General features: G+C 30.9%; 1 protein-coding gene and 1 long non-coding RNA gene across 2 annotated transcripts in view; both read left to right on the forward strand.

The window, feature by feature from the left end:
• Nucleotides 1-14,787, forward strand: part of LOC145306947 (uncharacterized) — a 38,711-nt gene extending 23,924 nt beyond the window's left edge. The window contains exons 15-16 of the mRNA XM_080149286.1: nt 14,483-14,559; nt 14,746-14,787. Of these exons, the coding sequence (XP_080005412.1) occupies nt 14,483-14,559; nt 14,746-14,787 (119 nt within the window). The remainder of the gene's footprint in view (nt 1-14,482; nt 14,560-14,745) is intronic.
• A 223-nt stretch (nt 14,788-15,010) lies between these two features.
• Nucleotides 15,011-17,417, forward strand: LOC145307113 (uncharacterized). The gene is made up of 5 exons (XR_013875304.1): nt 15,011-15,102; nt 15,270-15,368; nt 15,975-16,043; nt 16,770-16,811; nt 17,353-17,417. It is a non-coding gene; the product is annotated as an uncharacterized LOC145307113 (long non-coding RNA).
• The last annotated feature ends 7,699 nt before the right edge of the window (nt 17,418-25,116 follow it).

Genomic DNA, 25,116 nt, shown 5'->3' on the forward strand with positions numbered 1-25,116 from the left:
CGTTTTCAAAAATATACAAATAACGGACAGATTGACGGACTATATGTAGAAAGATACAATTTATAAACTTTGAAATAAATACATTCAACCCCGAGATGACTATATAAAACTGTTTTTAGTAGCGAAACTACTCTATAATTCACTTTGTCCGTCCGTCCGTCAGTCAGTCCGTCAGTCCGTCAGTCCGTAACGCTATGGGGGAAATGGGATTTACTCAGCTCCTATTAAAGATAGAATGCTGAAATTTTTTGACAATATTCCCATCAATAAGGAGCACAATTAAGTATAAAACATAGATGGCGGTAGGACCGCTTTTTAGCAGGTTTTAGGCTATTTGTGTATTTTTCACATTTTTCTCAATATCTTCTGTGTTTATGGTGCGATTTTAAAATTTTTTAAGTTATAGATATCTAAATAAAATTTACAGTCCTTTAAAGAAACAAACTATGACGGTCAGACTGCCTTTAAGCAGGTTTTAGGCTATTTTTGTATTTTTCACATTTTTCTCCATATCTTTGGTGTTTATGTTCCGATTTCCAATTTTTTTAGTTATAGATATCAAAATTAAATTTTCTGTCCTTTAAAGAAAACAACTATGACGGTCAGACTTCCTTTTTGCAAGTTTTTGGCTATTTTTAAATTTTTCCATTTTTTTATGTATATAGTGCAATTTTCAAATTTTTTTAAGTTAAGGATTTAAAAATTAAATTTCCTGTCGATTTAAGAAAACAAGCATGGCGGTCAGACTGCTTTTTAGCAGGTTTTTGCTATTTTTATATGTTTTACATAATTCCTCATATCTTTGGTGTTTTTGGTCCAATTTTAAAGAAACAAACTATGACGGTCAGACTGCCTTTAAGCAGGTTTTTGGCTATTTTTGTATTTTTCACATTTTTCTCCATATCTTTGGTGTTTATGGTATGATTTCCAAAATTTTTTCAGTTATACATATCAAAATAAAATTTCCTGTTGTTTAACCCTTTACAGTCGGGCCCCTAGCCGCACCTTAATCGGTCGGGGGGGGGGGGCGTTCAACGCCCCCCCTTTTTATCTCAGTTCCTATTAGAGCTAGAGGGCTACATTTTTTTGTGCAAGTCCCTTGATTGATAATGAATTTCCGACCTTTAATAAGTCTAAGTCAATTTTCGCTTCCTTCACCCTTTTATTTAACAACCTTTGTTTTTAGGTCTTTTTTTACTTATAAATTTCAAACGGCTGTAATTTTCTTATTTTTGAAGCTAGAAGAAAAATTTTTTTTCAAAAAATGTTTAACTTTATGTAAATTTTACATTTGAAATATCAAAATATAAATTTCAGCGGCCGCATCTGTACTTGGCAGCTGCCAGCCGCCGCAGTCGGCGGTCGGCGGGAAAACGGCGGCGGATCTTCATGAAATTTTAATACGTTATGTAGACATGTCAGAAAAGCTTAAGTTTAAAATTTGAAGTCTCTAAGTCAAAAATTGCGGCCACAGGAGACTTTTAAAGATTTCTGGAGACCTGGAGGATCAGGACCTGCAGGATCATACCTGGAACCTAAAAGTGACTTGAACACCTGTATTTTATATAAGGATGTACTAATAGAGGATTTTTTAGTATTTTGGTATGATAAAATGCTTTGTTTTAATCAAAAAAATATTTTTGCTCTTTACCTGGATGACCCTGCCAGGTTTGCTGGCATCCTCAAAAAATTCCAACTCTCAGTTATGTGTCATACCCATACTTAAAAAGTCAAGCAGTTTGGGCTCTTTATCTTTCACACACAGAAAATGAGATAGAAAAAATCGGATGGGGGGGCGTTCAAAGCCCCCCCCCCCCCGACCGTTAAGGGTTAAAGAAAACAACCATGACGGTCAGACTTCCTTTTTGCAAGTTTTTGGCTATTTTTAAATTTTTCCATTTTTTTATGTATATAGTGCAATTTTCAAATTTTTTTAAGTTAAGGATTTAAAAATTAAATTTCCTGTCGATTTAAGAAAACAAGCATGGCGGTCAGACTGCTTTTTAGCAGGTTTTTGCTATTTTTATATGTTTTACATAATTCCTCATATCTTTGGTGTTTTTGGTCCAATTTTAAAACTTTTTTGGGATATCAGTATCAAAATAATTTTTCCCAATTGTTATGAGCATCTTTTATGTTATTTACTTTGATTGTCATCATTATACAAAATAAAACAGGGTTTTGTGTTTATTTTCTCCAATAAATCAATTAATTTTAAATCTACTTGTACGTATTACCACCTATGATTTTATTTTTTGTGCTTCGCTACTTATGGATGTTGTCATCCTTGTTAATATTACATTTTACATTTTTAAATTCATATAAAACTGGATATATTACAATATGATACATGATTTTTCAGTATAGCTTAGAACCGGTTCTAATCCAGCGGATATTAATCTGTTTTGAAGCCATACCGGAAAATCAATTAAGTTACAAACTCATGACAGACAAAGACGTGAATTGTAAAGTAGCTTCGCTCTTAATTATTGTTTTAGTTATTATTTGTTACTAGAGAGAAAAGAGAGGGGACTATGTACCCAAAGTTTTTAAATTGACCAAAGGGCGACGTGGTTATTACGGAGGGAAGGGTCAATAGACTGTATATATTACACTAGTCCCCAAAGTTATATAATAACATTTTCTAATTCGTCGACTTAACAACTTTTATGACTTTTACTAAATTTTGATTAGTTTATTAAGTTCAAATGTTTCAACCACCAATTTACAGAAGGAATAATTTTGTAAGTTATTATTAGAGATATACATCAATTTATCGGCCATTGTGCTATCCCTTTTCAATCCTAATATTTCATAATTTTTATTTGTTTGCTTTGTTTTTGTAAATGCATCTATCCTTGTTTTCTTTTCCCGACGACAAATGTTTTTTTTACAAAACCTCATGTATGTGAAAAAATATAATATGTGTTAAACTTTCTCTGGGAAGGAGGGGACAAAGTTAAGTTAATAACAATACCTATTTTACTTAAAACATAGTGCAACATTTGCTTGGTTAATGATAATTAATATTTCATTGTCCTTCGCCATTTTTCCATAGTTAATCTAATCTACAGCTCTTTGGGGAATAGTCCCTTTCGTGGCAACGCCCCTTAAGGGGCGATGCGTCGTATTTAAAAAATGGCTCTTTAAAGGATATTTTAGGTAAGGTTAGGTTATAATTGGTTAGGTGATTGCCCCACAGGTTTAGGCAATTGGCCCCGCAGGGTTAGAGTCCCCGCAGGAGCTAGAAATAGGAGTAAAGCTACTGTGAAAAATTACGAAGAATTGCCCCTTAAGGTGCATTGCCTCGAAAGGGACTATACCCGCTCTTTGCAATAATGCAATAGTATGATTAATCTTTCATTGTGCTAGCACTACCAACTTTGGTTTTACAAAGAATTTTATGTTTTCAGAGAGAGATAGGACAATAAAAGTCAATTGAATCTAATATTAAACTATATCAAAACATAACATTTAGATCTAATTCTACAGTTTTAAAGTTTTTAGCTGACCAATGAACGAGTTTTTTTTCAGGGAGGGATGGGACATTTAGCTGTTTATTACACCAGTTCCCAAAGTTTCATAATTTCTTTTTTTTCGCCTCACAACCCTAGATGATTACTTAAAAATTGAAGGAGAATCCCATTTTTAAGAGTAGTGTATAATTCAGGGATCTTAAGAGATTAGACAATGATGATAAATAAAATTACCTCTTATGTGGATTTAAATCGTTAATTGAATTGATTGAAGTTTGGGCAAAATAAGTTTGAAACCAACTAATCAAAATCCTTAAAGTTATCAAAATTTATGTACATCAATTTATCGGCCATTGTCTTATCCCATTGGATCCCTGATAAATATCAAAGAAACATGGATGACAAACCTATAAAATCAAAGCTATGAAAGGAGCATGATACTATTTAAGGACACTAGCGACTTCGCACCTAGCCTCTAGGGGTTTTGCCCCAAGTGGTGATAAAAAAAATTTGGACGAAATACGTAAAAGGACCAAGGAAATCCCCTACAAAAAAAGGACCAAGGAAATCCCCTACAAAAAAAATGGGGGGGATTTTTTGTTTTTTGGGGGGTTGGGGGTGTCCCACTCCCCAAGAAAATAGCCTAAAACCACTACAGGACCAGTAGGTATATTCCCTGAAGAGTAGAATCTGATCGGTTCAGCGGTTACCGAGATCTTAAGGAACGGACGGACGGACGGACGGACGGACGGACGGACAGACGGACGGACGGACAGACAGACAGACAGACATCGTTCTACTTTGTATTGTAGATTCTTACATTTTTAGGACTTGATTGTAGTGTTACAGTGCATAGTTTTAGATCGACAGGACAATTCTAACCAGTTTAAATTAACAAAAAGAGCTAACCAATATGGACGTACGAACCAAACCTAATTGTAGAGAAGCTTTGCTTTTAAATATTAATAAATCCATTTTCAGTATGGCTTCAAAACCGATTAATATCCGCTGGATTAGAACCGGTTATTAGATATACTAAAAAATATGTATAGCAGTGTATTACAGACAATTTTTCATGAATATTAAAAAATCATATTACTACCAGTATACTGTAAAGTTTCCATGTAAGTGTAAAAGAAAGAATATAATTATTTATTGCATCGTATTATAGACAGCTTTCCGCGGATATCAGAATGAAAAATTAAGATTAAAACCAGTTTTCTTCAACCCGCGGTGCCCAAGCTTAGAAAATTGGTTTTAGGTATTTTTCAGTGTGGCTGAGAACCGGTTCTAATCCAGCAAATATTAATCGATTTCAAAGCCATACTGGAAATTTCGTTTTAACTAGGAAATTGGGTATAGCCCCTTTCATGGCAACGCCCCTTAAGGGGCGTTTCTTCGTATTTTTTTAGTAGCTATTCTCCTACTTCTATCCCCTGTGGGGGGCTCTAACGCTGCAGGGCTAATTGTCTAACCCTGCAGGGCAATCACCTAACCTAAACTAAAATAACTTAAGTGCTATTTAAAAAATACGACGAAAAAAACACTTTGTCCCCTCCTTCCCAGAGAAAGTTTAACACATATTATATTTTTTCACATACATGAGGTTTTGTAAAAAAAACATTTGTCGTCGGGAAAAGAAAACAAGGATAGATGCATTTACAAAAACAAAGCAAACAAATAAAAATTATGAAATATTAGGATTGAAAAGGGATAGCACAATGGCTGATAAATTGATGTATATCTCTAATAATAACTTACAAAATTATTCCTTCTGTAAATTGGTGGTTGAAACGTTTGAACTTAATAAACTAATCAAAATTTAGTAAAAGTCATAAAAGTTGTTAAGTCGACGAATTAGAAAATGTTATTATATAACTTTGGGGACTAGTGTAATATATACAGTCTATTGACCCTTCCCTCCGTAATAACCACGTCGCCCTTTGGTCAATTTAAAAACTTTGGGTACATAGTCCCCTCTCTTTTCTCTCTAGTAACAAATAATAACTAAAACAATAATTAAGAGCGAAGCTACTTTACAATTCACGTCTTTGTCTGTCATGAGTTTGTAACTTAATTGATTTTCCGGTATGGCTTCGAAACAGATTAATATCCGCTGGATTAGAACCGGTTCTAAGCTATACTGAAAAATCATGTATCATATTGTAATATATCCAGTTTTATATGAATTTAAAAATGTAAAATGTAATATTAACAAGGATGACAACATCCATAAGTAGCGAAGCACAAAAAATAAAATCATAGGTGGTAATACGTACAAGTAGATTTAAAATTAATTGATTTATTGGAGAAAATAAACACAAAACCCTGTTTTATTTTGTATAATGATGACAATCAAAGTAAATAACATAAAAGATGCTCATAACAATTGGAAAAATTATTTTGATACTGATATCCCAAAAAAGTTTTAAAATTGGACCAAAAACACCAAAGATATGAGGAATTATGTAAAACATATAAAAATAGCAAAAACCTGCTAAAAAGCAGTCTGACCGCCATGCTTGTTTTCTTAAATCGACAGGAATTTTAATTTTTAAATCCTTAACTTAAAAAAATTTGAAAATTGCACTATATACATAAAAAAATGGAAAAATTTAAAAATAGCCAAAAACTTGCAAAAAGGAAGTCTGACCGTCATGGTTGTTTTCTTTAAACAACAGGAAATTTAATTTTGATATGTATAACTGAAAAAATTTTGGAAATCATACCATAAACACCAAAGATATGGAGAAAAATGTGAAAAATACAAAAATAGCCTAAAACCTGCTTAAAGGCAGTCTGACCGTCATAGTTTGTTTCTTTAAAATTGGACCAAAAACATCAAAGATATGAGGAATTATGTAAAACATATAAAAATAGCAAAAACCTGCTAAAAAGCAGTCTGACCGCCATGCTTGTTTTCTTAAATCGACAGGAAATTTAATTTTTAAATCCTTAACTTAAAAAAATTTGAAAATTGCACTATATACATAAAAAAATGGAAAAATTTAAAAATAGCCAAAAACTTGCAAAAAGGAAGTCTGACCGTCATAGTTGTTTTCTTTAAAGGACAGAAAATTTAATTTTGATATCTATAACTAAAAAAATTTTGGAAATCGGAACATAAACACCAAAGATATGGAGAAAAATGTGAAAAATACAAAAATAGCCTAAAACCTGCTTAAAGGCAGTCTGACCGTCATAGTTTGTTTCTTTAAAGGACTGTAAATTTTATTTAGATATCTATAACTTAAAAAATTTTGAAAATCGCACCATAAACACAGAAGATATTGAGAAAAATGTGAAAAATACACAAATAGCCTAAAACCTGCTAAAAAGCGGTCCTACCGCCATCGATGTTTTATACTTAATTGTGCTCCTTATTGATAGGAATATTGTCAAAAAATTTCAGCATTCTATCTTTAATAGGAGCTGAGTAAATCCCATTTCCCCCATAGCGTTACGGACTGACGGACTGACTGACGGACGGATGGACAAAGTGAATTATAGAGTAGCTTTGCTACTAAAAACAGTTTTATATAGTCATCTCGGGGTTGAATGTATTTATTTCAAAGTTTATAAATTGTATCTTTCTACATATAGTCCGTCAATCTGTCCGTTATTTGTATATTTTTGAAAACGATTTGACACAAACCTTTTTACATTTTTTATAAGCTAAAAATTTTGTTATTAACATTTTCTTGTTATAATACTTAACAAATATAGGAAATAGGCGGGGGTTTTATATAGAAGTGTTTGGATTAGAAACTTTTACTTTATCATAAGGAATAAAAAAAGTGGCCTAAAACCACCTGAGGATCTATAGGAATCTCCACAGTAAAGAAGAACCATATTGATTCAGGGGTTATCAAGATCCTTAGAGACATACATACATACAGACAGAATTTCTGTTACTTTATTATAAGGAATACAAATACAGTAGCCTAAAACCATATCAGGACCAATAGGAAACTACCATGTAAAGGTGAACTATATCGGTAACGGTTACCGAGATCCTTCAGTATAGACAGACAGACAGACATACATACAGATAAAGACCCTGTTATTTTATTATAAGTAATAAAAATAAAATAGCCTAAAACCATCTCAGGACCTTTAGGAAGCTTCACTGTAAAGGAGAACCATATTGGTTCAGTGGTTAGCAAGATCCTTTGGTATAGACAGACAGACAGATATACATACAGAGAACCATATCGGTTCAGCGGTAAAAGAACTCCTTTGCTACAGAAAAAAAAACTTTCTATTTTGTATATCGATAATATCTATTCTTTTTTTATATTGCTCTATGTTTTATATTTTTACTAGCGGCTACGCCCTTAGAAGCCTCTAGGGGCACTTAAGGTAGGAGGGGGAAAGTCGACCTCATCCCATTTTATATTTGAGTTCAGCGGTTAGCGAGATCCTTCGGGACAAACAAAAAATGCTTACTACTTTATATAATAGGATTATTTACTTGCGGTTGATCTGTCTGTACTGAAGGATCTCGCTAACCGCTAAAACAATATGGTTCTCCTTTACAGGGTAGCTTCTCATAGAAATCCATCCAAGAGAAATCGCCCCTAGAATTTATTTTAAATTTTCAAAAAACTAATTGGGGACAATGAGGGGTCATAAATAAAGTAACAGGGTCTTTGTCTGTCTTTCTGTAGCAAAGGATCTCGCTAACATCTGAACTGATATAGTTCTCCTTTACTGTAAAGCTTTTTATTGAACTGTAAATTGCCCTAGTACCCAAAGTTTTTAACCACGTTTGTTGGCCTAAACACTCTAGGTATTTTTATTGAAATTTGATTGGTATGTTCAAAACTTTTCAACCTATAATTTGAATTTTCCAAAAGTGTTATTTTTTTCATTATTGGGATTGTATATCTATTTATCATCCAATGCCTTATCCCTTGATATCCGTGATTTAATGGAATACAGGGCAATGCCAATTTCAAATAAATACAATGGCACACAAAGGGTACAGGTCAATAAAAGATAAATAATAAATAAGATATAAAAATATAAGATAATGATAATCTAAGAAATTGTTAGATGAAGGCAAAGGTCCTAGCTCAGGCACAGCCGCTAGTTATAAATATAGTAAATTGGAAGTAAAATGCAGGAATATACCGATTACATAACCAATTTAATATTCATTCGTCTGTAATGTAACAAGATGCTATACATTGCTGAGAACCGGTTCCAATCCAGCGGATATTAATCGGTTACGAAGCCATACTGGAAACAACTGGTGTCCAATATAAAAAAACTGATTTTGAATATATATTGGTATATACATATATCTACAGGGATGGAACAATGGACGAAAAATGTTATGAACTAAATTCTGACTTTAATAAAATGGGACAGATAATGGACTTTTATTAAACTTTGATTGGTTGGTTTATTAAGTTGAGAGTCCAGAAGTTTCAACTTCTTATTGTAATCTACAGAAGTCATAATTTTGTGAATTATCAATGGAGATGTACATCAACTTATCGGCCATTGTTTTATCCCATCAGGTACCTGATAAATATCAGAGAAACAACATCCATAAAATCGAAGCTCTGAAATGAATATTAACAATTGTATAAGAGTGGCATAACTGAATAAACATGATACTGCTCCAGGACATCTTACATTGTTAGGACATGTTTATAAAGATGCTTATAACATTGTACCTAGTTGTAACAGGAATTAGTATTCCAAAAAAATGAACAGGATGAATAATTTTTTTTTGTCGAAAAGGTTAAAAAATCAACATTGATGTATGAACAATCATTCTGGTACCTTATAATAATCCAAAGTTTTAAATCGATATCGGTGTAAGAACGGACGTACCGACACAAATTATAGAAAAGCTTTGTTTAAAAAAATTCACAATTTCCAGTATGGCTTCGAAACCGATTAGTATTGGATGGATTAGAACCGGTTCTCAGCAATATTAAAAAAAATAAGGATAGCATCGTAAAGAAAATTTTCCACCACCATATTAAAAAATCATAAAATCATTAAACCAGTTTTAATCTTATTATTAGTAGTAGAGCAAAGCTACTCTATAATTCTTAGTAGAGCGAAGCTACTCTATAATTCAAAATGTTCGTCCGTCTGTCAGTCACAAAGTGGGGGAAACGTGATTTTCTCAGCTCCTATAAAAGGTAAAAGGCTGAAACTTTTTGACAACATTCCCATAATTAACCCTTTACGGTTGGGGGGGGGGGGGTTCTATCTCATTTTCTGTGTGTTAAAGATAAAGAGCCCAAACTGGGTGACTTTTTAAGTATGGGTATGACACATAACTGAGAGTTGGAATTTTTTGAATGTCTCCATCCTGGCAGGCACAGATGCCAGCAAACCTGGCAGGGTCATCAAGGTAAAGAGCAAAAATATTTTTTTGACTTAAACAAAGCATTTTATCTTACCAAAATACTAAGTATTCTCTAGTAATACATCCTCATATTAGATACAGGTGTCAATTTCAGGTTCCAGGTATAATCCCGCAGGTCCTGATTCTCCAGTTCTCTAGAAATCTTTAAAAGGCTCCTGTGGCCGCAATTTTTGACTTAGAGACTTTAAATTTTAAACTTAAGCTTTTCTTACATGTCTACATAATGTATTAAAATTTCATAAAGATCCGCCGCCGTTTTCCCGCCGACGGCGGCGGCTGGCAGCTGCCAAGTACAGCTGCGGCCTCTGAAATTTTTACTTTGATATTTCAAATATAAAATTTACATAAAGAAAAACATTTTCTGCAAAATCATTTTCTTCTAGCTTCAAAATAAAAAAATTACAGCTGTTTGAAATTTTTAAGTAAACAAGGACCTAAAAACAAAGGTTGTTAAATAAAAGGGTGAAGGAAGCAAAAATTGACTTTGACTTAGTTAAGTTCGGAAATTCATCATAACACAGGGGACATGCACAAAAAAATTTATCCCTCTAGCTCAAATAGGTACTGAGATAATAGGGGACGGGCGTTGAACGATGCATAGCAGTGTAAAAAATGAATTGTAAACTTTTTTATCTAAAATTTATTTCCTTCTGGTGATGTTATGAATAATATACCATAAGTCAAATTTTAGTGGATGTTATATGAATATATAAAGCTTTTTTACAGCCAAAAATTTTGGGGAAAAAATATACTTTTGGAGTTACAACAAAAGTGCTTTTATCACAAAACCTCGATTTTTTAGTCAACTGTTCTAAAACAACCAAATTATTATCTGTATATTATAAAGCAATTAAAGGCGATTAAAATGAAGTATTTAGCACTTTCTAGCTACAAAAAATGATTCTTAAACAGTAAGACCCACGAAAAAGTATCTTAAAAGTATCTTAAATTGCTTAAAATTGCTTTATCTAAAAATAGTATGATTGATATGTAAGCCAAATAAGCAATAACTTTCATTAATTGCTTACAAGTAATTTATCAAAAGAATAGCATGATTTGGTATATAAGCTAGATAAGCAATGATGGTCATTGATTACTTACAAGTAATTTATCAAAAAAATAGCATAATTTGGTGGTAAATTACTGATAAGCCATAAAAATACTAATTGCTTACTTATATCAGCATTCAACAACAATTTGGTCTTACTTGTGAGATAAAAGAGGGTGGAGTAAATAAATACTATGAAAAAAAGAGAAGATTTGGCTGATATAAGCAAAATAAGCAACAAATGTGATTGATTGCTTATAAGTAATTTATCAAAAAATTGCATGATTTGGTATATAAGCCAAAAAAGCATTAAATGTTATTGATTGCTAGTAAGTAATTTATGAAAAAATAGCATGATTTGGTATATAAGCCAATTAAGCAATAATTTTCATTGATTACTTATAAGTAATTTATCAAAAAATTGCATGATTTGGTAAATAAGTCAAATAAGCAATGATTTTCATTGATTGCTTATAAGTAATTTACCAAAACATAGTATTATTTGGTATGTAAGCCAAATAAGCAATAATTTTCATTTATTGCTTACAGGTAATTTATCAAAAAATAGCACGATTTGGTATGTAAGCCAAATAAGCAATAATTTTCATTGATTGCTTACAAGTAATTTATAAAAAAAATAGTATGATTTGGTATGTAAGCCAAATAAGCAATAATTTTCATTAATTGCTTACAAGTAATTTATCAAAAATAGCATGATTTGGTATATAAGTCAAATAAGCAATGATTTTCATTTATTGCTTACAAGTAATTTATCAAAAATAGTATGCTTCGGTATTTAAGCAAAATAAACAAAATTTTTGAGTGTTTGCTTGCAAGTAATTTATTAAAAAAAAATTTTATTTGGTATATAAACCAAATCCTTATAAGTAAATGGATATTTATGTATGTGTGTGTCTGTTTGTTTTATAGGATCTTGCTAATCCCTGAACCAATATACTTCTCCTTTTCATGGTAACTTATCATAGGTCCTGGGAAGGTTTATATCTATTTGGAGGGAGGTTACCACCACCATTCTGCCCGTAGAAAAAGGGGAAGATAGTGAATCACACCCAAATTTCAGTTTTAAAAAGTAGAAACTTTTTTGAGGAGGATTCATTTTTTTCTAAGGCAATTTTTCTTTGGAGGGTTGAAGTACTCTCCCAAAATTATTACACTAGTCCCAAAATTTTTATAATAACGTTTTCTTATACGTTGGCTTAACAACTTTGGGGACTTTGTGATTTTGATTGTTTAGATCATTAAGTTGGGTGTTCAAATGTTTCAACTACTAATCCACTGAAAGGGTAATTTTGTGTATCATCATTGGGGATATACATAAATTTATCAACCATCATCTTATCCCTATAGTTCCCTGTTTTAATATATCCATCTATCCAGCTAGCTATCAGTTTACCATATCTCATTGTTTTGAAGAAATTAAACAAAAGCAGTATTAAGAATGTTAATAGGCGTGATGTAAATATTTGGTGGATGTTTCTTCATTCACGATAATTTAGGCTTGCTATTACCTTATTTTAAAAGTAACAGGATGTCTGTATGTCTGTATCTAATGAAGGATCTTGCTAACCGCTGAACCAATATGGTTGTCTTAATTAATTGTGATGGTTCGTATAGGTACAGAGAATGTTTCAGGAAGGGTATCTACATTATCATAAATGGAGGGTTAATGACCACCCCCCCTCCCATATACTCGAGTACCCTTTTAGGCTTCTAGGGCATAAGAACAAGTTCAGAAGGATCTCACTTATCACTGAACCAATCAGTTTCTCCTTAGAGAAATAAACAAAAATAAACTAATATAAAACATTTTATGGTTTTGAGATTCAACTCCTCTTCTCAAGTGCCCCTAGATGCCTCTAGGAGCATAGCCACTAGTAAACAATAACTTCATTGATTGCTTACAAGTAAATTGGTAAATTAGTTATAAGCAATCAATGAAAATGATTGCTTTTTTGGCTTATATACCGAATCATTCTATTTTATGATAAATTACTTGTAAGCAATCAATAAAAGTTATTGCTTATTTGGCTTACATACCTAATCATGCTATCTTTTGATAAATTACCAGTAAGCAATCAATGAAAATTATTGCTTATTTGGCTTACATACCAAATCATGCTATTTTAGATAAATTACCTGTAAGCAATCAATGAAAATTATTGCTGATTTGGCTTACACACCAAATAATACTATTTTTTGGTAAATTACTTATAAGCAATCAATGAAAATAATTGCTTATTTGGCTTATATACCAAATCATGCAATCTTTTGATAAATTACTTATAAGTAATCAATGAAAATTATTGCTTATTTGGCTTATATACCAAATAATGCTATTTTTTCATAAATTACTTACAAGCAATCCATAACATTTAATGCTTATTTGGCTTATATACTAAATCATACTATTTTTTGTTAAATTACTTATAAGCAATCAATCGCAATAAATGCTTGTTTGGCTTCTATACCAAATCATGCAATTTTTTGATAGATTACTTATAAGCAATCAATCACAATAAATGCTTATTTGGCTTAAATACCAAATCATGCAATTTTTTGATAAATTACTTATAAGTAATCAATGAAAATTATTGCTTATTTGGCTTAAATACCAAATCATGCTATTTTTTGGTAAATTACTTTTAAGCAATTAACTAAAATAAATGCTTATTTGTTTTGTGTACCAAATCATGCTATTTTTTCATAAATCACTTACAAGCAATCAATCACAATAAATGCTTATTTGGCTTATATACCAAATCATACAATTTTTCTTATAAATTACTTACAAGCAATCAATGAAAATTATTGCCTATTTGGCTTATATACTAAATCATGCAATTTTTTGATAAATTACTTAATAGCAATCAATCACAATAAATGCTTATTTGGCTTATATACGAAATTATGCAATTTTTTGATAAATTACTTATAAGCAATCAATCACAATAAATGCTAATTTGGCTTATATACCAAATCATGCAATTGTTTGATAAATTACTTATAAGCAATCAATCACAATAAATGCTTATATGGCTTATATACCAAATCGTGCAATTTTTTGATAAATTACTTATAAGCAATTAATTACATTTATTGCTTATTTGGCTTATATACCAAATAATCCAATTTTTTGATAAATTACTTATAAGCAATCAATCACATTTGTTGCTTATTTGGCTTATATCAGCCAAAGCTTCTCTTTTTTTCATAAATTTGCTTACAGGAAGGAAGGGATTAGTTATTACTCCTCCTTCTTTTTCTTCACTTTAACTTATATAAGCCACTTTTACTGTAAATGACTGAGTATTTATTTACTCCACCCTCTTTTATCACACAAGTAAGACCAAATTGTTGTTGAATGCTGATATAAGTAAGCAATTAGTATTTTTATGGCTTATCAGTAATTTACCACAAAAATAGCACAATGGCACATTTAAGTAAGCCAAAAAAAATGTTAATTGCTTACTTACACGTTTTGAGATGACTAGGGTATACTCTGAACTAAAGAATATATAATGTAACTAATATGTTTATATCTAGGTGAGACAAGTCTTATGTATGCAGTAGAGAATGGATACCCAGAAGTAATCAGAATACTCCTAGAACATGGAGCTGATGTCAACCATAAAGATAATGATGGTTAGTTACATAATATTATTATACTATATTTGTATCTTTTGTATATTTTATCTATCCATCTATATAATCATATATTTATCTATCTATCCGTACACATCTCTGTATATCTATAACTGTACTCTGCACTAAAGAATATATAATGTAACTAATATATTTATATCTAGGAAGGACAAGTCTTATGGTTGCAGCAGGGTATAGAAACATAGGAGTAGTCAGAATACTTCTAGAATATGGAGCCGATGTGAACCATAAAGATAATAAGGGTAAGTTACATAATATCATTTTACTATATATTTAGTATATCTTTAGTACATTCTATCTGTATATATATATCTATATATCTCTGCACACCTCTCTCTGTATATCTATAACTGTACTCTGAACTAAAGAATATATAAAGTAACTAATATATTTATATCTAGGAATGACAAGTCTTATGAGGGCAGCATGGTATGGAAAGACAGAAACAGTCAGACTGCTTTTAAAATATGGAGCCAATGTGAACCATATGAATAAAGATGGTTAGTTACATAATTTAATTATACTATATTTGTATCTTTAGTTTATTCTATCTATCTATCTATGTATATATAGTCTGAACATATATCTCTGTACACCAATCTCTGTAAATCTATAACTCTACTCTGAGATAAAGAATATATAATATAACTAATATATTTATATCTAGGAATGACAAGTCTTATGGTTGCAGCAAGAAATGGAAACACAGAAGTAGTCAAACTACTTCTAGAATATGGAGCCGATGTCAACATTAAAGATAATGAAGGTTAGTTACATAATATTATTATACCATATATTGTATCTATAATATATTTCATGTAAATATTGACGTTGCAATAAGTATTATCATCTTATTTAGTTCATTAATAGTTCTAATTGCTATTTAACTGTTTAATTATCTATCCATTTATCTTATTATCTTTCTGTATATTATATCTCTCTATCCATTTATTTTTCTTTATAATGAACTAGCGGCTCCGCCCCTAGCCTCTATGGGCTTTGCCACAAGAGATGATTTAAAAAAAAAGAAAAAAAGTGGTGGTGCAGCACCAATGCCTTTATCACATGCATCAGCAAAAGGATGGAAGGGGATTTTTTTTGTTTTTTTGGGGGTTTGGGGTGTCCCGGCCACACTCAAGAAAATAGCCTGAAACCATCACAGGACCATCAATCTATCTCTCTCTTTCTCTTTCTCTCTCTCTCTCTATTTACCTCTATCTATCTCTCTCTCTCTCTCTCTCTCTCTCTATAAAACTATGCAATATCATGATATATTAACAATATTCTAATGACATTATGACTGTACGCACATATGATAAACAAAGTTTGACAGGGTAATCATCTATACATTAAATAATAATAAATATCATAGGTTGGACACCTCTAGATTGGGCTCTAGCTATAAAACATGAAGAAACAGCAGAAATACTTAGAGAACATGGTAAGCTTAATTAATAATTCTATATTTATAAGTGTAGTTATTCTAACATTTCATTTGGCTTTTAATGAATTCTTTCTATTGGTTAATTATATCAAGTAAATCTTTGGATTAGAGTCAAAACCAATATAAAAATTTTGATATTAAATATATATATACTATAGTCTTTATTCTTGTATTAAAGTCTGGTAGTTTTTAAATGTTCGATTAGAACATTACATGAATTTGGCTATAACTCTGTCAAAAAAAAAACAGACCTTTTTTGACATCAGCTGCTGAAACGGTTTTTTCACAAGCCCAATTAATCAGTTTTGAAATATCTTTCTATTTCATGGAAAATTTATGCAAATATAGTTTTCTATATATGGAAACCATAAAATTGAGAGTTATGTAAAACTAACAGACTTTTTACATTAAAAAACATCTAATACCCTTGAGTAATATATATTTCTGTATAAATCAGAATGAAAATCATTATTGTCATTAACTAATTTCTTCCTATTATTATATAAAGTTGTAAGGTGTTTTGGTTCGTCCCAAAACTACTAAATAAGTTTAGTTACAAAATTTAGGAAAACTTAACATTAGGATGGTTTTAGGCTATTACAGTTTATCATTTAAGTCTTGCTTTGTTTTTTTATGTCCTCTCCCATAAAAAAAAATAACTTTTATGCATAAATCTTGGGAGTCAATAAAAAAAATCAAATGATTTAAAATTAATTTTTTCAGGAGGAAAGTGTAACCGTAATTGTTAGTCTTACTTACAACAAGGTAAAACAATTAAATAAATCATTGTAATAATAAGGTTTATTAACAAAACTAAAGAGTCAGATATATTTGCTTTCTCTTGGGAGCACAGATGCACTCCTTATTTGTGAAATAAATTTTAAAAAAGAAGTCAATTAATTTTTTATACCAACATACCTGTATATCTATCTATCTATTTATATCTTATCTGTATATACATCTAGTAATTGCTATTTGTATTGCTTATTATCTCATAAACTATTCAGAATATAATCCTTAATTCTAAATCTATAACTATTAAAATGTATAAAGCAGAAGATGTTTATCTTTCTATCTATAAATATATTTATTCATCTTAACATATCTTTATATATATATATTTGCTTATCTGCCTCAAATATCAAAATATCTAATCAAAAAATCTCAATAAACAGACAAAAAAAATCTTTCTAATTTTTAGCTTCTTTTTATCTATGAATGAATATTTCCAGTCTATCTGTTTATATCTTATATCTGTTATTAATTCAAATAAAATTTTGATTTATTAATATAACAATTATTTCAGAACAGAACAGCTTTGGGTTAACAGAATGATTACCTACAATGCTTTATTATTTTAAAATATTGTGCCTTTTTTTATATAAAAAATGATTATTGTATGATTCATGATTTTCAAAACAAGAATATTTAGATTTTAAAGTTTTTTACTTATCATTTTGATTTTGTTTACTAGCTTAGCTACTTTTAATTTACTTAATTTACAAGTCTTAAAGAGGTATTTTAACTTAAGTCTTAGAAAGATGTTTTTTATATTCTAAAATTTTATGGATATAATCAATCCTTGACTCATAATATGATTTGTTAGATATTGTATTGTTATATTTAGTGCTGGTACTCTAATGTTGAATTGCCATTTCTATCCTATTATAACTAGGATGACAATATCCATAAAAGCAAAGCTCTAAAGATAGAGGTTATTTCAAATAAGCATACATACTTGAGTGTCAGAACTTAACCCTTACAGATCGGGGAGGAGGGTCATATTGACCCCCCCCCTCTGTTTTTTCAATGTCATTTTTTTTGTAGGTAAGATAGAGAGTTGTGACTTCATGACTTTTAAAGTTTAGTAATTACACGTCGGCAAGAGTTGATCTTATAAGGATATCTGGTCTGTGTCGGTCGTGGCATCCGGTCAAAGTTGGTTAGGTGGAACCAAATTTAGAAAAAAATTCTAAATAAATCTTAATTTCTACATTATGACTTTTGTTTATAAGGTAGAAACCTAAAATTTTTTTGGTGAATACTTAGATATCAATGACCTTCTGAGAAAAGTGGTGTTATGACCGTTTGACCGCTCCCTGACCGACTTTATGACCGATTTTTGTCCGGCTTTTACTACAGACATATATCATGAATATCGTGGCTTCTATTACAGCTAGAGGCCTAAAATTTTTTTTGGTAAATCCTAGAGCAACAGTCAACAGATAAAAATATTAATTGGTGCCGCCAACCGCCGTTTTACCGCCGTAACCGCCGAAAATAGCGGTTTCCGTTATTTGCCGTTTTTCGGCGATGATCTGAAAAAGTAATTTTTTTGTTATGAAAAATAAAAGGTCGTCCTAAAATTTGGTCATCCTAGCTGCAAAATTGGCCGCTCTACAGCTGTTTTAATATTTAGCTGCTGGCCGCTAAAAAGCGGCTAAGGAGCGGTCTGACCGCCATGACTAGAAATAGTAATTTTCTCTAAAAATACACATAAACCACCAGAAAAAATTTTTATGTCTCTAACTGTAACAGGAGCCGAGATAGAGGGGGGGGGTCAATATGACCGATCTATTAAGGTGGGAATAGGGGCCCGATCTGTAAGGGTTAATAAGCAGAATATTATTTTTTATGCCTAAAAAATTTTATTAAATTATTAAATACATATTTATATACTGTTTAGGGACATTTTTAGGACTTGATTATGGATATGCTTAGCTTTAGATATTATACCTTGTTGTTCTGGGAATCAATATTAAAAAATCAGATAAATTAAAAAGATCTGCATGGTTTAAATGAACTTTGGGTCTTTCTGGTAATGCTCATAGAGTTGCTATCTTTTTAAATCGTACCTAACTGTTACAAGAATCATCCTGCAAAGTTTTAAGTTGATAAGAGCTCACCCTTAGTTGTGGCCAGACTCTATTTATAGAAAATTTAAGATTTCAAAAAGTGGTAAAGTTTTTTTGTTTAATAAGGGTCCTGGATAATATACCTTAATGATGTTATATTTTAATATTCAAACATTAATATGGTTTTAGGCTTTTTTGATGTTTTAAGTGTTTATATTGATTTGATTATAAGAATCAATGAAGATTCTCAACAAACGTTGTAGTGCATACTTTATTAGTGGAATATTGTGGAATGGAAGTGCCTTGTAGAGTGGCTTTGTTCTCTCTCTCTCTTTTAACCCTTAACGGTAAGGGGGGGGGGCTTCGTACTCCGTTTTTTTTTATCTCATTTTCTGTGTGTGAAAGATAAAGAGCAATTTATTGCAAAAAAAATTGTTCTTCTAGCTTCAAAAATAAGAAAATTACTGCCATTTGAAATTTTTAAGTAAAAAACGACCTAAAAACAAAGGTTGTTAAATAAAAGGGTGAAGAAAGTGAAAATTGACTTTGACTTACTTAAGGTCGGAAATTCATTATCAAATAGGGGACTTGCACAAAAACTTTTAGCCCTCTAGCTCTAATAGGAATTGAGATAATAGTGGAGGGGGGGGGCATTGACCGATTAAGGTGCGGCAAGGGTTAAATAGATTTCAAGTGTGTACTCAACTAATGTTAGTAGTGCATACTTTATCATTGGAATATATCAATTTAAAAGATATGAAAATACTCAATGAATGTTCTCCTTATAATAAAGTAACAGGATGTCTGACTGTCTGATTGTCTGTGTGTACCAAATGATCTTGCTAACCGCTAAACCGATCGGGCGCTCCTAAACAGGGTAGCTTATTATAGGTCTCTGGAAGGTTTATAACTATTTTGGGAGAGGGTACCACCACCCTTCGAAGAGAAAACATTTTTTTAAACTAAAATTAAAAGTCTGGGGGGGGGGGCAACTTCCCCCCCCCAAAAAAAAATTTATATTTTACTTTTTCTTTTAAAATCTAAAATAATAAATTGCGTTATCAAATTCAGCTCTTCCCTCTTCAAGTGCCCCTAGAGGCTTCTAGGAGGTGCCGCTAGTCAGTAATAAAGCAAAACTATAATGTTTAGCTGTGTGGCAGCAGATGATCGAGTTTTGATTATTACTGCCAGATGGGCATCTTTACATACTTGGATGTTACAGGTAAAAATCCTACTGTCAGAAGCAACTGGTAATCAAGGTCCTAATAAAGGTTTAAACATAATAATCAGAACGTTAATTTCTAAGTCTAAAAGAAATTGTTTATAAATTTGTTGCAAAACTGAGTAAATAGTGAATACACAGTAAAAAAGACATAATTTTAGCATTTAGCAGGATCTAAAGTTATATACACAGACAAACATCCTGTTAGTTTTATAATAGGATTACAATACACATTATTACACAAAATCATTATTCTGCAACCAAAAAAATCTACAATTTGAAAAATTAAACTTTGGGTGAGTTACACAACTCTCCCATAAAAAATTTCCTTTTTTAAAAACTAAAATATAAAGCAGAGTGAGTCAACTTCCTAAGAGCCACTAAAGGCTTCTAGAGGTGTAGCCTCTAGTATATTATAGAGAAGTGTGATAGAAAGAAAGTAAAATCCGTATATAAATGCAGAATAGAGTCTGTGTGTGTTTGTTTGTCTGTATCTAAGGATCTCGCTAATCACTGAACCAAAATGGTTCTCCTTTACAATGTAGCTTTTATTGGGTCCTGGGAAAGTTTATAACTTTTCTATTAGAGAATACCACCATTCTCCCATAAAAAATCGCTGTATGACTTCCAAGGACGACATGGATTTTAGTGGGTAAATATAGTGGTATAGAAAATCTTGGAGAAAATATAGATTCATATAGATATATACAAATTCAAATACAGTATGCTTAATACTTGATTACATATAAGGATGCCATTCGCCATTTCAGAAATCAAATAAATAGTACAATTATTTCAATGAAATAAAAGATTAAAATGACCACATGGACTTTCTGATAACATCTTTTTTTCAGATTTTAATGGAATGTTTAAAGGTTTCAGACAAACAGGATGTTTCTTAAAATAAAATTACCTCTAATTAAGATCAAAATAATTGGTTGAAAAATTTAAATACTGTTAGTTAGTAGGGAGAAAGGGAACATTGGGCTGTTTATTACACTAGTCCCCAAAGCTTTGAATAATGTTTTTATTCGTTGGCTCAACAACATTAGGGACTTTCATGAAATTTTAAAATTGAGTGTCCTAACGTTTTAACCACAAATTGTAATCTAAAGAAGGAGTAATTTTGTATATAATCATTGGGGTTGTACATTAATTTATCGGTCATTGTCTTATCCCTTTACATTCCTGTTTGGTTAGTTTAAATTGTAGGCGCTGTCCATTTGGATCTTATAAGAAAATTGGCGATAAAATAAGATTACTATGATGGCAAATTAACAAAATTATCAATTCTGTGGGTTTTAAAATTAATGGTTGAAAAGTTTAGACAATGCTAGTTTGTATACAAACAAATCAAGTCCCAAACGTGTAAAAAGAGACAAAAATGTTTTTTGGGACCAGTATAATTTACAGTCCAATGTCTCCTCCCTCCCTGGCTGTCACTCTATAATTGTTTGCAGTTCATTTGCCCGACAATTTGTTGATCTTTGCTTTAATGGATGTTGTCATCCTTGTTTATTTATTAAATATTTTACCTTAGTTGATGCTTATTACATTTTCATTCTTCAGATGCCAATAAAAACTAAAATTTAATCTTTAAAGTTCACGGATTTTTCTCTTTTTATTAAGCGGATTTTTTTTTACATGTTTAATACTTGAAAAATCTTCATCAAATTATATGTTTAGGTAAAACATGGATGGCAACATCCATTAAAGGCGAAGCACTGAAATAGTAGGACAAATGAACATTAACACTTGTGTCAGAACTGAATAACTGGTAACGTTTATAGAGTTGCTATGCTTTCTAAATCCTACATAACTTATGTACAAAGTTTGAAATCAATAGGACAATTATAACATGTCTAAATTAACGAAAAAAGCTATCCTTTTTGGATGGACGGGCCTACCCTAATTATAGGAAAGCTTCGCATTTAAAACGACTTAAAAAGTGGCTCACTCAGTGACTTCACGTTAAAAAAATGGAATAACTATGTAAATATCTATAGTAAGATATATTAAAAAATGACATGATTAAACCAGCCGCATCTACGCCTCAGTGAAATGGCATCAAAGTCTTGTATACCTACAATTTTCTACAGACAAACATCCAAATTATTGAGTAGCTTCGATACTAATAAAACAAACAGCTATTAAAAATGTTTTAAGATTAAAAATCTTGGAAATTTTTTAAATCCATGTATTTATATATATGTTTGAAATTAAATTATTTGTGTTACTTTTTGATTTATTTATTTCATACAAGAATCAAAATAGTGATTTCCAATTTTGGTCCGTTGGTTGATTCAAGGATCCTAGGTGGCAGAAAAAAAATCAGAGTCCCTGGATGTCTAGCTATCCATGAAGGTAGGTAACAAAAACAAAAAAAAAACATTTTTTAACAATTATAAAAAACAATTTTTTTCATCAATCTTTTATCAAATCTATACATATTATACACCAAAATGATTGTTTTTTAAAATGTGCTTTACAGGAATCATAATGCCAAGTTTGAATTCGACAACAAAAATTCTAAAATGTCTAAACCAACGAAAAACCCTTATTAGATAAGATAAGATAAGATAAGATTTATTTCCTAAGGTGCATACAACTAGGGCGAGTTACTGATAAGGTTTACAATAGTTTTACTATGGTTTCTTCCTGAAAAAGATTGCAGTTTATAATAATAATTTCTGGCTGAAATAGAATGCAATATATATATATTATATCTATTAAATTACATTTTAGGATTTCAGGAATGTAGTATATTTTTATCAGTTTATTTATTATACATAATAATAAGTTTAAGTATGACCAGCTCAGGGCTGTATTGAATATTACGTCCACTCCTATATTCACATACATTTTAAATATAAGATTACATGTTTATAAATTATGAACACTGAGCAGCTGTGTCACGAGTGGATGGCTTAACCCTTCAGGGTTGTTGAACTGCGAGGTGTCTTTGCAGCGCTTATAGAAAAGCTTCGCTTTTAAAAATGAGCAATCTACAGGGTAAATAATCCATTGTTTTATATGGACAAAAAATCCCACGATTTTATAGAGTTGATACAATACCTTAGAAATGTAGAAAAACTTTGCTTCCATTTGTTATATTAGATGAAAAAATTATTGTTAAAAAGGCAACATGTTTAAAAGGAACCTACGGACTTTCTATTATAGAGTTGCTACGCTTTCTAAATTGTACCTTTTAATAGGACAATTCTAACATTTATAAATTTACAAAAAAGCTAACCATTCTAGACAGACCAATCTAGACCAACTTTAACTTTAAGTATAGAAGAGCCTAACTTTCTCAAAGATTTAATGTTTCCGGATTAAAAAGTAAAATCTTCCTTGAAATCCCACCCCCTTTATTAAATCATGTCACACTTATTGCATAATACGCTCCTCCCATTAAGTTTAATATAGGCGCAGCTGCTATTCTATTAGGGTATGTCCGTTCGTCTGTATGACTTACAGTGATTGCAACTCACTTTTGTTCATTATTTTAATAAATTATAAAAAGAAAACACTTTTTTGATATTTAGTTAATAGTTATTTAAGGACAAAAACAATATTTATTGTCATTACCTGCTAAATTTATTTCTTTGTTATTTATATAAATGCTGCGCTACTAATATAAGTTAATTTTATAAGATTATATATCAATAACTTTGTTACAAAATCAAAAATAATTTTTTAAAACTTATTTTCTCCCAATGGTAGTTGAATATCCACACATTTTCCCAATGGTAGCTGAGTATCCAAAAATGACCCCAATAGTAGCTGAATATCCACGTGGATACTCAGCTGGTATTGAGCCAAAAATAGTTTTAAACCCTCTCTGGTCCTATAACAAGATAGATAGAACCATACCAGTTAATTGGATATCAAGGTCCCTTTACTTCTATATAAAGACTAGTGCCTACGTCCCCTGAGGTAGGGGGAAGTTAACCTCCCCCACTTTCAACTTAATTTTAAAGGAAAAAAAGTGGGGTCATTTTTCTAGGGACAATTTCTGAATAGATAAAAATCTTTCCAGGACCTATAAGAAGCTATCCTTCAGCGGCTAAGATCTCATCCTTCGGTACAAACACATAGACAGAGATTTGAGGGAGTAAATGTCGTATTGACAGAACATAATTTCAGATCTTAATTAGACATAAGCCCAGAATAAAATGAGCCCTGTAATATAAGAAGGCAAGATTCTAGCAGCTGACCTAAAAAAAATATAGTTTCTTTATTTTTGTATATATCCTTGTAAAATCAACTCTTTCCAACGTATAATTACTAAAATTGAAAAGTCACGAAGTCACAACTCTCTATCTTATCTTAAAAAATGACATTGAAAAAACTAGAGTTTGTGGATTTGTAAGGGTCAAAGATTTGATTGTTTGTTAACTGAAGATTGAATAATTTTAATTAAAAAAATTTTACACCGAGCACTATAAAGATTATCATCAAAATTGTTGTTAAAAAAGTAAAAAAAAACATGTTTAAAATGGACTTACGGACATTCTGGTAACGATTATAGAGTTGCTACGCTTTCTAAATCGTACCTAACTAATTCAGGAATGTCATGTATAGTTTGAAATCGATAGGACAATTCTAACATACCTAAATTAACAAAAAAAGCTATCCGTTACGAATGGACTGACAAGTTACACTGAACCTTATTTAGAAATCTCAGTGACAATTTTGTCTTAGGGAGTGAAAGGACATTGAGCTGTTTATTACACTAGTCCCCAAAGTTTTATATCAACGTTTTCTTATTTGTTACCCTAACAACTTTTGAGACTTTTGATTAAATTTTTAATTCAAATTTAAGTTGAGTGTACTAGCTTTTCAACCACTAATTTTAATCTACAGAAGGAGTAATTTTGTTTATCATTGTTGGATATGTACATGAATTTATCGGCCATTGTCTTATCTTTTCTAGAACCCTGTAAATAAAATTGAGATTAGTGGGAATGTCTAGGCTCACAATCAGGTG

This window comes from Acartia tonsa, chromosome 15 (assembly GCF_053477335.1).
Source record: "Acartia tonsa isolate MP-2025a chromosome 15, ASM5347733v1, whole genome shotgun sequence".
Taxonomy (NCBI): domain Eukaryota; kingdom Metazoa; phylum Arthropoda; class Copepoda; order Calanoida; family Acartiidae; genus Acartia; species Acartia tonsa.